This window comes from Camelus ferus, chromosome 10 (genome assembly GCF_009834535.1).
Source record: "Camelus ferus isolate YT-003-E chromosome 10, BCGSAC_Cfer_1.0, whole genome shotgun sequence".
NCBI classification, from domain to species: Eukaryota; Metazoa; Chordata; class Mammalia; order Artiodactyla; family Camelidae; genus Camelus; species Camelus ferus.
Genome location: NC_045705.1, coordinates 54,772,836 through 54,786,755, shown reverse-complemented (window position 1 = coordinate 54,786,755; position 13,920 = coordinate 54,772,836). Strand labels below are relative to the sequence as shown.

The following is a 13,920-nucleotide window of genomic DNA, read 5'->3' as shown; positions in this document are numbered from 1 at the left end:
AATGACGCCAAGGCTGTGAAGGCTTTCTCACAAGGAGAATGGACAAGAGAAGTTAGCAGAGATTTAGCTCCTTGCTTCCCTGGGATCCTGCTCCAGGTTCTCAGTTGCCTGTCTGCATCCATTTCTACCCTGAGAGAGGCCTTGCAATGCTAGTGACTGGAGGGGTCTTTGATCTCTAATCTCAGACACACATATCTACATCCTACCCTACCAGAAGAGCCACCTTCTCTATCTTCATCTTCTTGAACATCTTCATCCCTCAAAGGATCACAGGGCAGTAGGTGTACTTAGGTGGCTAAGCTCCTCCCCATCTGAGGTAAGGGCTCTGTCTCTGTTTTAAGGAAATTAAGTGGAGTCTGGAAGTCTTGATAAATAGAGTCAAGACCTCACTGCTCTGTTTCTCAGATTCTCTAGTCCCTCAGGCTTTATAACTCACCCACTCCCTTCTATATTTGAAGTACTCTTACATGTAAGTACACCCACAACTGATCTGTTCCGCCGGCTAGGCCTGGGTTCCTGTACTTGCTGACACTGGCGTCCTGGCTGAAGTCTCAGTACTACCTCTGGACCTAGATTATCCTGGCCTCTAATAGTCTGATGTGTGCCTCTAAAAGATTGGTACTTCAGAAGAGGATCATCTAGAATCAGTTGAAGTATCTCTTCTGTATATGTCTGCTTGACACTAAAGTCCAAAGCCACAGAAAAAGCCAATTGACGTCCATGACATTTTTCAGATACACTAGCAATGATACAGAGAAATAATTTATACAAATGTGCTTCCAAATTTTTAGCTCCATCTTGTTCATTGGCTTTGTCCTACCATCTCCTATGAAGTACGACACCCCTCTGCTAATCTCAGTCTCTCTTGGCTTCTCTTGGTCTGAGGTTTTCGCTCACCACCCGCAGTTTTTCAGAAAGGGGGCTCATCATCTGTAGGCACAGTGTGTGATCTCTGACATTTATCTTCAGGTGGCCTGGGGGAGAGTAACTTGGGAATGGATGGAGGGAAGGCAGGGGTCTGAATCAAAGGGGAGAAGGCAGATAGGAAAGATCCTGAGTCTTAAAAATCATCACTAGAGTCCTGGTTTTTCTGCTCTCTGAAATCCTGTCCAAATTCCTGCTGCAGAAATCTGGATAAATGTGACCAGCTAATTATTTTCTTCCCTTAATTACTCTCTCCATTCATCTTTTTAATACAACAAAAACAAAAGTACTTCAAGTCAGATATTTACCAGGAACAGTACTAAGAACTGTTTTTGAATTTGTCTTTTTGTTGATGTCAATAGGGAAAGACGTTCTTCCAGCCAGTCTTTCTTAGCTTAAACCTATAGTTCTGGTTTTGTGAAGCAAGAGACAGTTTTATAAGAGGTTGTTTTTCTGGTTGGCTTCTTGCTTAGACTTCACTGTGGCACCCGTGCACGGAGGATATTCTTGTGCTGTTTCAGTGTTCTGACCTTCAAATGCTATTCCCTCTCTCTGTTATGATATGCTGACCCTTTTTTCTTAGCCTCCTTATATTCCTCCTCAGCCTGTAGCTTGTAAAAGTGATTATAAAAGGTTTCCTTTCCTGAAACCTCACTTACATGGACTCACAGTATGTTATAGATTCCTTGACGTATCAGTTATTGCCAGCGGATGTCTGTAGGTGTTTGTGTAATGGGCTCTTCACATCTATGCAATTTTCCTAGCAAATAAAGTGCCTGATAAATTGTTGGTCCTTAGTAAATATTGAATGAATGAAAGGAACTAGATCAGATGGACTTTCCAATTTAAGGATTTTATCATCCAACTACTTAAAGATCCCAACTCTAAGTTGACAAGGATGATGACATAAACAGAAGAGAGGAGGAGAAGGAGCAGATGATATGAGAGAAACATGGAACATTTGGTTGAGAATTCTCTTCTCTCTGAGTTCTTCCTAAGTCCTCCATCCAACTATGAAAGGTCTGAATTTATCTAGAGGAAGCTGGTGAATATTCTTCCACACCCCACATATTCCACATCCTCTCCTCCTCAAACCTTTCCACTAGTACATTAACATAGATTCAGGGTTCAGCAGGACCAGCATCCTTCCTCATGTTGTTAGTATTATGAGATAGAGGAATCTCCTTTTGAAGTTCAGGGTCTTACTTTGACCTCTGAGGTGATGAGATGGCTTTGGGACTTCCCTATAAAATCCCCTCTGTTATAGCTCACCTCCTCTATCATGGACCCTAAACATAAACACCTTGCTATACCTTTTCAAATTTCATCTATTACTTTTGTTTCCATCCTGATTCCTCCTAAGCAAACACCTTATTATTACCTGAAAATAGGCAAACACCTTTTGTACTGTTCCTACAAGTTTACCTCCAAAATCTATAGTATACTGACTATTCAGTTCAGTCCAGAATTCTTTCTCCCTCCAGCAGAGTAGCAGTTTGCAAATCAAGGATGTGAAGACAGTTCAAGAACACAAGAGATCGAGTGGTACAAGAGCAAAGAAATTCTTTTTTGAGAAATCTGTCCAGAACACTGAGACTGGAAAGTGAAGGAAGATGTCACTTCTAGGGGAGCAGGCACTGTAGAGTTTTATTATTAAAAAAAATTCAAAAATTGAATTAGAATCCCAAGTATGTTTAAAGCAGAAAACCAACTGGGATTTTAAGCCAATGTGCAATGTATTTCTTTATTAGGAAGATAGATGTTTTTATCAATCTGCAAAGGTGTTTGTTTGGGTTCATTCTCTTGGGTATCTTATTTAAAGATGATAGGCTACTAACAACATGCTTCTTTCCAATTTAGATGATGCTTTATGATACTTCAATGAAAAGATTCAGAAGACAGAGGGCAGACTTAGCCACCAAGAGGAAAAGATATCATCCTATTAGCTACCCCAGTGTGACATAGAAACAGTACAAAACGAGGGTAGTTGTCCCTAGAAAGGCTTTCATCAAGACCACTCGGTTCTAGGCAACTAAAGAAACAACACAGAATGGAGCACCGGAACTCCACCCTGGGAAGCGGCTTCACATTGATGGGGATTCTGAATGACAGTGGGTATCCTGAGCTGCTCTGTGCCATGATCTCAGTCCTGTACGTGTTGGCCATGACCAGCAATGGCCTGCTGCTCCTGGTCATCACAGTGGATGCCCGGCTCCATGTGCCCATGTACCTCTTGCTGGGGCAGCTCTCCCTCATGGATCTCCTCTTCACATCTGTTGTCACTCCCAAGGCCATCGTGGATTTCATGCTCAGTGACAACACCATCTCCTTTGGGGGATGTGCCCTTCAGATGTTCCTGGCACTGACACTGGGTGGTGCAGAGGACCTCCTACTGGCCTTCATGGCCTATGACAGGTATGTGGCCATTTGTCATCCTCTGAACTACATGGTCCTCATGAGGCCGAGGGTCTGCTGGCTCATGGTGGCCATATCCTGGGTCCTGGCATCCCTGAGTGCCCTTGTATATACCGTGTATACCATGCACTATCCCTTCTGCAAAGCCCGGGAGATCAGGCACCTGCTCTGTGAGATACCACCACTGCTGAAGTTGGCCTGTGCAGAAACCACTAGCTATGAACTCATGGTGTATGTGATGGGTGTGACCTTCCTGATGCCCCCTCTTTCTGCTATCCTTGCCTCCTACACACTAATCCTATACACTGTGCTCCGCATGCCCTCAAATGAAGGGAGGCAGAAAGCCCTGGTCACCTGCTCTTCCCACCTGACTGTGGTCGGCATGTTCTATGGAGCTGCCACGTTCATGTACGTCCTGCCCAGTTCCCTCCACAGCCCCAAGCAGGACAACATCATCTCTGTCTTCTACACGATTGTCACGCCAGCCCTGAACCCCCTCATCTATAGCCTGAGGAATAAGGAGGTCATGGGGGCCTTGAGGAGGGTCCTGGGAGAATACTTACTGTGGACACCCTCCTGACACAGTTACCATGTAGACATTGTAGGGGACTAAGTTTCAATCTCAATATCATGTAGTGGCAGTACTGATACAGCTTGTAAGAGACTGAGCAAAGTTCAGTAACCTTTTAACAGCAGATGAGGACTGCTTTCATTTGAACAAGATTCTTAGATGGTTATAGAGAGAAGTATCCTCAGAAGATATAGTGGGCTTCTTGTCTGTTAGACAGATGGTTGTTCAAGCAATTGGTAAGAATAACTGATTTGTGACTGCATTGGTACTGCAGACTTAAGGAGCAGTTTGCATTGATTACACAAATAAAGGCATATACCTCTTCTGGGATAGTGGAAAAGGCTATAAAAGGGGCATTTTTATACTGCCTGAAATTAAAATATAGAAACCAATAGAATAGAATGTGGAAGTTCCCAGATTTCAAGTGAGAATTAGAGATACAATAGCAGTGGGAGTCATGTGTTGTGTACATTGCTTGACTTTTTAAAAAATGTGATTTACATATATAGAGACCTGTTTTGAAACTTCAAAACAGTTGTGAGGTTTGTATATGTACAAGTCTGTGTCCACAGGAAAGGAGGGATACAATTTATAATTCATTTTTCTAGCTAGCTTGAATATGCTTTATTTGTATCCTTTGATTTATCAATGTGGCAAGATTTATAAGAAAAGCTGAGCACTTAGATCTGTTTAGTTAAGAAGCTCCAAAACACCCTGGCTCACATAGTTGGAATTTTTTTCTGAGGATAGTGCTTTGTAAAAGCTCAGAAATTCTTTCTTTGTGGAAACTGTCTTAAATGACTTAATCTATTAAGATCAACCGTAATATAAAAGCTAAAGCTAACCTGTGGAACTAATCCAAGTTCATTATAAAGACAGAAAATTCAGAAGTTGAGAAAGAAGCAAAAATCACCTATTAAGTTTTCCTTTCATTTTTTGGGGTGTCCATATGTTTTACTGAATAGTTATGTACATGTTGGTTAAAGTCCTGCTTTTTTGTCATTTAAAATTTGGTGAACTTTCTTTCTTGTGTAGAAGGGACGTTTTTGTGTTTTTCAGTAGAGGGAGAGGGGCAGGGAGTGAGGGGGCCAGAGTGCTGAGTGTGATGTCTGCTCCCCCTTTATCATTTGTGCATCTCTGGACACTAAATCTAACCATTTGTGCCTCGCTTTGCTCATCTGAAAGGTGGTGATAATATTAAGACTCATGATGATCTCATGATGTTTTTAGGAGAATCAAGTAAGATGATTAGGCACTTAGACCAGAGCCTGGCAGATAGTGCTTTACCATGCTAGCTGTTATATGAATAACTAGTAAATAGTCTTGAAAAACATTCAATTTGATCATATGACTATGTAATATCATCATATGAGTCCTCTGTAATGTATTCTGGGATTTGCTTACGTTTTATTTTGTTCCCCCAATTTTCCTATGTGAGGGTCTGATTTTATGTTAGGTCTAATTCTAGAAGTAGAAATATTGGGATATAAGCAAAGAAAGGATATAAATTCTTATTACAAAGAGTCAAATTGCTTTTGGAAAGTTACAAATTCTTTGCATGCTGCCTAGGATTATATGGGAATGCCTGCCTCAGGGTACTCCTTCCAGAGTTGTCTCATAAGGACTCCCTTTGCTAATTTATTAAACATAGCAATGAAAATGTAACAGATGTTTTTGTTTATACTGCCAATTTGTTTTATCTTATTGATTTTTGGTAGCCCTTGATAGACAAATGTCCCAAACAATTTGATGATTATAAATGTGGCAACATTTATTTTCAGTTTATTATATATAGGTAGCAAGATATGTTAGATAGAGTAGTGTTATAATATTTATATAGTTTCATATATTCATTTTTTCCTTTGTATTTATTAGGCATTTTTACCCTTACAATGCACATTTTTACTTCTGAGGATATTTCCATATTTCTTCTAGATTTGCTTAACAACCTTTAATCTCTCAGTAATTTATTTTGGTATGATATCTATGGTGAGCCTGTAAGTTAATTGTGTTTCTAAATAGCTGAATTTCCTATTAGCATTCTAAGTAATACTTCCATATTATGGATTATTATTACTTACAATTGCTTGACTATATACTGTCTTCTTATACGTATAGCAGTAAGGTTATCTCCAGGCTAATACTACTCCATTTTTCAGAGCAAATAGCCCTGAAAGATTTATCTGTACCTATAGCTTCTGGTCCTTTTCTACTATTCGCGACTCATCCCACTGTAATCAGGCTCCCCTTCACACTCACCCCCTAGTCCTGCAGTTGTGCTTGTCAGCAGTGACAGAGATGTATGACTCATCTGTCTGACAAGGGAATAATAGCTTATATATTTTATAAAATGGTAAATGTGAATTTTAATATCATTATATGTGATTACCAATGAGTCTAACGGGGCTTAGAGATTAACATTCCATAGGAGATACAATAAATCTTTATAATCCACATACCTCAGAAAAATTTTAATCAATTTTATAAAAATATTTCCAGAATTGCTAACTAGACAGGATTTACTTATCATTAAGTTTTCCAGTCTCCAACTTTAAGAGTGTCTGTGTGTGTCCTTGCATGATTATCTGTGTTGAATTTCACCTTCTTTACTTGTGTAAATAATCCTGCTCATTTCCTAAAACTGCTTTTTAAAAAAATGCTAATTGGAAAGACCAGGATTTAAAATTTTCAGGCATTATTACCTTCATTTTGAATAAAAATTTTAAAAGCCTCTACTTTACAGCTTAATAATATGCAAAATGAGAATAAAATTGGGAATGAAAATGGTTCAGTCACTATGGAAAACAGAGGGGCAGTTTCTAATCAGCTTAAACACATATTTACCATACAGCTAAGAAAGTTCACTACAAGATATTTACCCAAGTGAATAACACTTTATGTTCACTCTAAAACCCATACATGAAATCTGACTAAGGAAGTGAAAGACTTATATGAAGAGTACTACAAAACACTCACTAAGGAAATTAAAGATGACTTAAAGAAATGGAAAGACATCCCATGCTCTTGGATTGGAAGAATTAATATTGTTAAAATGGCCATACTACCCAAAGCAATCTACAGATTTAATGCAATCCCTATCAAATTACCTGGGACATTTTTCACAGACCTAGAGCAAATAATCCTAAAATTTATAAGGAATCACAAAAGATTGAGAATTGCCAAAGCAATACTGAAGGAAAAGAATGAAGCTGGAGGAATTAACCCTCCCAGACTTCAGACAATACTACAGAGCTACAATAATCAAAACAGCATGGTATTGTTACAAAAACAGACATATGGATCAATGGAACAGAATAGAAAGCCCAGAAATAATGGTCAATTAATCTTTGACAAAGGAGGCAAGAATATACAATGAAGAAAAGACAGTGTCTTCAGCAAATGGTGTTTGGAAAACTGGGCAGCTGCATGTAAATCAATAAAGTTAGAATACTCCCTCACACCATACACAAAAATAAACTCAAAATGGCTTAAAGACTTAAACATAAAACAAGGCACAATAAACCTCTTAGAAGAAAACATAGGCAAAACATTATCTGACATAAATCTTAGCAATGTTCTTCTAGGGCAGTCTACCCAGGCAATAGAAATAAAAGCAAAAATAAATAAATGGGACCAAATTAAACTTAGAAGCTATTTCACAACAAAGGAAACCATAGGCAAAACAAAAAGACAACCTATGGAATAGGAGAAAATACTTGTAAAAGATGAGACTGACAAGAGCTTAATTTCCAGACTATACTAACAGCTCATATAACTTAACAAAAAAACCCAACAACCTAATCCAAAAATGGGCAGAAGACCTAAACAAGCAATTCTCCAAGGAAGACATATAAAAGGCCAATAGGCACACGAAAAAATGTTCAGTATTGCTAATTATCAGAGAAATGCACATCAAAACTGCAATGAGATATCACCTCACACCAGTCAGAATGGCCATTATTCAAAAGTCCACAAATGATAAATGCTGGAGAGGGTGTGGAGAAAAGGGAACCCTCCTACACTGCTGGTGGGAATGCAGTTTGGTGCAGCCACTGTGGAAAACAGTATGGAGATTCCTCAAAAGACTGAAAATAGACATATCATATAATAGCAATTCCACTCCTGGGCATATATCTGGAAAGAACTCTAATTTGAAAAGACACCTGCACCCCAATGTTCATAACAGCACTATTTACAATAGCCAAGACATGGAAACAACCTAAAGGTTCATTGACAGATGACTGGATAAAGAAGTTGTGGTATACTTATGCAATGGAATACTTCTCAGCCATAAAAATAATAAAAATAATGCCATTTGCAGCAACATGGGTGGACCTGGAGATTGTCATTCTAAGTGAAGTAAGTCCAAAAGAAAAAGAAAAGTACCACATGATATCACTCTTATGTGGAATCTAAAAAAATGACAAATGAACTTATTTACAAAGCAGGAACAGACTCGTAGACATAGAAAACACACTTGTGGTTACTAGGGTGAGGGAATGGGGTGGGAAGGGATAAACTGGGAGTTCTAGATTTGCAGTTACTAAGTAATATGTATAAAATAGATAAACCACAAGTTTATCCTGTATAGCACAGGGAACTATATTCAATATCTTGTAGTAACCTGTAATGAAAAAGAATATGAAAAAGAATATATGTATGTATATGTATGACTGAACTATTATGCTGTACACCAGAAATTGACACAATATTGTAAACTGACTATACTTCAATAAAATAAAATAAAAAGCCATACATGAATGTTTATAATGGCTTTTTTCAGAATCAACAAAAATCAGAAAGAACACAAGTGTCCTTTAACTGATGAGTGGAAAAGTATGATACATCCATACAATGGGATACTACTCAGCAATAAAGGAATGGACTACTAAGAGCAGAATTTGGATGTATCTCAAACATATTATACTAAGTGAAAGGAGCTAGACTCAAAATGTCTGACACCATTTACATGAGGTGATGAAAAAGGCAAAAATAAAATGAAAAGTAAACAGATCAGACAGTTGGCAGGGGTTTGAGTGAAGGCGGGATATGGTTAGCAAAGGGCACCAGAGAATTTGGGGGATTGATACAACTTCTAGGTCTTGATTTTGGTGGTAGATATATACTCTACACATATGTCTAACTTGCAAAACTGTAAACTAAAAAAGGCAAATTTTACTGTATGAAAATTGTATCTTAATAGAAATGAAAAGAACTGTAGGGAATGATAATTTTAAATAAATGAATATGAAGCTTTTAATGTTCTGCTCCTACAGACTTCTTTACGTGCCCATAGAAAAATTCCCCTGACATCTTGTTATTTTGTCAAGAATGTTAGTTTTACTGTTTTGAAATACAAATATACACTATTCTTTGTCAATTGAACTTGCCAACTCATGTATTGAACCAAGTTCTGTCATCACCATTGCATCCACTGTATTATATACACCCGAGGTATCATTTTTCTTCTTGCTGAAGTTATTTTATTAAAGGGGTCTTTGATAGTAAGCCCACGGCCTCCAAGCTCATTTAGTGAGAGAAGAGTGCAGGGATACCAGGCCAGGAAACGTGTCCAAAGGGATTCATTACCATCTTGTTTCCTGGACCAGCATTTCCAGGCGAGGCCATTTCAGCTGGGAAGATAAGTCCCTGTGAACACAGGGGAGAACAGAGCAGAGGGGGTGGGTCATGGGATGAGGAAACTGAGCAGCCTCCCTGAGGACAGGCCCTGGCCCACTGTTGGCCCCAGGGACAGTGAGGCCAGGCAATGCAGCATCTCCCTTGGGCAGCCCTTCTAATATCTACTTCCCCCAGATTTCTGCTGCTTTCATCTTTTCTCCCAGACCCTAGCAAGTATAAATGAAAGTCTGAGCACCTGGACCCCAGAACTCAGTCTGACAGATGCTGCAGAGCCAGATGGGCATCATTCTCGAGGAGCTCTGTGAGAGAAGCAGTTTCTCCTCCTTCTCCACAGGCTGGAGAACAAGAAACCCATCTTCTTGCTCCATAGAAACTGCCCAAGGACTGTATTAGCTCTGTCTGTATTTACTGCATCTCCAGAAAAGCCCTGCAGAAGAAAAGAAGGAACAGAAGGAGCCCTACACCTGCCTTGGTCAGACTCCTTAGACTTTAAAACCAACTCAACAAAAATGTAACCAATTGGATACTCCTGGAAAAGCCCTATCTTCCTTCTCCAATTCTACTGGAACTTCCTTGAACCTCAGTCTCCAGGATACCCCGTGTGGTGAGGCATCTGAGCTTCTCACCACCTGAGGTAAGAGCACTGTCTCACTTTCAGGGAGCTATGCAGCCCCTAGCAATGTTGGGTTGAGAGGCAGAGCCCAGTGCAGACCCCAAGAACTTCAGCTCTACTGTCTCCAGGTTCTCTGGGGCTTAGGCTCTGTACCCCAACCCAATTCCCTCTATTCCTCATTTTCTAAACATGAGGAGGAATCTCTGAGGACTGATGGAAGAATCTGTGCTACACATCAGTCCTGGGTATCTGCTTCCTGGTGGAAGCATCAGGACCTGTCTTTACATCCCATGGACTTTGCTGGCCTCTGATAAAAAGTGTCTATACCTGTGTGATAATAAATGCCTCCAAAGGGACGTCTAAGAGCAGATGATCGTCTTGTAGATGCTCTAATACATTTCTACCAGTAAAATTCTGTGGACCCAGCAGAGGCTAATAGAAAGGAGTGAAATGTCAAAATATGTATGATGCAATAGAATGAAGTGATTTACAGAAATACACTTCACTTACAGATTCTTTAACATATGTTCAGAGTTGGATTTATCTGCCTGGTTCCCATGATGCATGATGCTGATTTCTGCCAATGTGACATCCCTCCCTTTTCTAGCCTCTCTCTGGGATTGGGTACCACACACCAGCAGCAGCTTCCTGACATAAGCTCTTCTTCCATCTCCCTCTTCCATCCAGTGTGGAGACCCTGGCCCTGCAGGAGGGAGAATGGGGATCTGGGTCAGGGACAAGACAGGAAAGCTAGGATCATTGAGGCTGATTACAGCGTACAACAGTGGACAGCTCTTTTGTTTCCACATCTTTCACTATTTCTCCCCAAAACAAATCAACTGATCATTCTGAGCAGGTCCTCATCTTTATCATATTTCTGAGTAATCCCAGGCTCACATTTTATCATTACCTGTTTTAAAATAAACACCTATGTTTGCATTGATCCTAACGGTTTACATCTGAAAGTGACACCACCTCAAACATATCATTTCGTAGTGTCAGACAATCTAGAATCCCTTTTCTCTCTGGCACTTGGAGAGTGTGGTTTAGCGAACTGGCTAAGGTGGACATACTTTAGTTCTTCTGTGGATGCTTGTGTCTGCAGCTTTGAGAGCTGCAAACAAGTGTGGACATAAGTTAAATGGAGAAAGATACCAAGATGCATTATTAAAATCAAATTTCTGTTCTTATTTTAGAATTTCATATTCAAAATAGATACACCCAATACTGACTAGATATTTAAATCATCTGTCAAATGTTATGCTTAAAGCATAGGTTCAATTATGATCAAGGGCATGGGTGCCAGAACACTGCTTTATTCTTTGAGAGAGATGATTTGATCTTTCTGGGAAGAAACATGTTCAGGTTTGGTGTCCTGAATAATGTTCTCATGCAGAGATCTCCTGATGTTTAACTATTACTGTGATGCCTGTCCTCCGTTTAGATGGTTCTTTCATCCAGACACTATTAAAAGAGTCAGAAACAGAGATCAAGAGGTAAAAATAAGTCACCAATGGGAAAGGCATCACCTCTTTGGACTCATGTTGGCTTCTTATTTTGGCTTCTTATGTTACCGCACTAGGGTACCAGCTTAAAAAAAATTTGCTGAGGATCTATTTGCATTCTAGGCAACTAAAGAAACAACACAGAATGGAGCACCGGAACTCCACCCTGGGAAGCGGCTTCACATTGATGGGGATTCTGAATGACAGTGGGTATCCTGAGCTGCTCTGTGCCATGATCTCAGTCCTGTACGTGTTGGCCATGACCAGCAATGGCCTGCTGCTCCTGGTCATCACAGTGGATGCCCGGCTCCATGTGCCCATGTACCTCTTGCTGGGGCAGCTCTCCCTCATGGATCTCCTCTTCACATCTGTTGTCACTCCCAAGGCCATCGTGGATTTCATGCTCAGTGACAACACCATCTCCTTTGGAGGATGTGCCCTTCAGATGTTCCTGGCACTGACACTGGGTGGTGCAGAGGACCTCCTACTGGCCTTCATGGCCTATGACAGGTATGTGGCCATTTGTCATCCTCTGAACTACATGGTCCTCATGAGGCCGAGGGTCTGCTGGCTCATGATAGCCACACCCTGGGTCCTGGCATCCCTGAATGCTGTAGGACATACCTTGTATACCATGCACTTCCCTTTCTGCATGTCCCAGAAAATCAAGCACTTGCTCTGTGAGATACCACCTCTGCTGAAGCTGGCCTGTGCAGATGCCTCCAGTTATGAGCTCATGGTGTACGTGACAGGTGTGACTTTCCTCTTGCCCCCTCTTGCTGCTATCCTTGCCTCCTACACACTAATCCTATACACTGTGCTCCGCATGCCCTCAAATGAAGGGAGGCAGAAAGCCCTGGTCACCTGCTCTTCCCACCTGACTGTGGTCGGCATGTTCTATGGAGCTGCCACGTTCATGTACGTCCTGCCCAGTTCCCTCCACAGCCCCAAGCAGGACAACATCATCTCTGTCTTCTACACGATTGTCACGCCAGCCCTGAACCCCCTCATCTATAGCCTGAGGAATAAGGAGGTCATGGGGGCCTTGAGGAGGGTCCTGGGAAAATATATGCTGTGAACACACGTCACCATCTAGGAAGAGGTTATGGCTTTCTGTCAAAATTCATTCCCCCTCAAAATCTGAAGATTCCTCCTGAAAGTGAAATACTTATGTCCCATAGTTCAGAGTATGTATCTTAATAGAAAGTGAAGGAGTGTAGCTTTACTCGTCATATGCTCTTTTAAACCATCTTACCACGTAGTAACTAATGACATTGTATTAAATTATGGATATTGACATGCAAGATGGCCTTGAAAGCTCCAGATGGCAGAGCTTCTGTCAGCTTGGGTCCACAGACCTGCCCCTCTATCCCTCAGCTAAAATTTGTGTAAGTGAGAAATAACCATCTACCTGTTATATGTAACCTTCTAAGCCACTGAGATTTGGGGTTTATCTGTTAGAGCATGGGTCAGCAAACACCCCTGGGGCCCTGTTTACTTACAAAAAAGTTTTAGGGGAATACATTGATTTTTATGTTGTCCATGACTGTTTTCCCACTACAACGGTAGAGTTGAGTAGCTGTGATGGGACAGTATAGCCTGCAAAGCCTAAATATATTTAGTTTCTGGCCATTTACATAAAAAGTTTGCTGATCCCTATGTTAAAGCAACTAGTATTATTTTACATAAAGGAAAACTATAAGCATATAAGGTAGGGGGTCCACGAGAAAGAAAAACAGGCATGGCTCTCTTGACATAAGAGAAGCCACATTTGGCTTGAGCGGTTTTGTGGTCTAAGCCTGATTACAGTACTTGCTCTTGAACAGGTCTCAGTAATTAATGATCTTAAGGGAACAAAAGAATGCAGAAACAAACAACCTTTATCAGGCGAGAGAAGTAACAATAGCAAAGATAATATGTCATTTGTAAAGACTGCCAGTTCTCTTTCAATGGTAAAGTTTAACCTGAAGCGCTCAACCACCAGATCAAATGGAACCTGCGGGAAGATGATGTTGACCTTTTCTGACCATGTGATTTCAATCAGCTAAAGCTTGGACTCTCAACCTTTGCCCCAATTCTATGCTGAATTCTCCTCAGCTCAAGCCGTTTCATCAATATGCATGTACCCTTAGCTTAAAACTTCCCCAATGTTCCCATTCTCTAAAAAGCAGTGTACAATTTTTAGTATGCTTAAGAAGCACTTGGGGTTAGTTACAAATGAAGCTTCCTGAGATCAACTTCCCTACCCCATC

General features: G+C 40.5%; 1 protein-coding gene across 3 annotated transcripts in view; it reads left to right on the top strand.

Annotated features, from left to right (window-relative positions):
• Positions 1–13,055, top strand: part of LOC102518253 (olfactory receptor 2AG2) — a 39,489-nt gene extending 26,434 nt beyond the window's left edge. The window contains exons 4-5 of one of the 3 annotated variants that reach the window (XM_032489147.1): positions 2,785–3,339; positions 11,792–13,055. In XM_032489147.1, coding sequence (XP_032345038.1) covers positions 2,975–3,339; positions 11,792–12,746 — 1,320 coding nt within the window. In that variant the 5' untranslated portion in view covers positions 2,785–2,974 and the 3' untranslated portion in view covers positions 12,747–13,055. Of the gene's footprint in view, positions 1–2,784; positions 3,340–8,622; positions 10,185–11,791 lie in introns of those variants that run through there. The other 2 variants (XM_032489148.1, XM_014554588.2) reach the window with 2 other exon arrangements.
• The last annotated feature ends 865 nt before the right edge of the window (positions 13,056–13,920 follow it).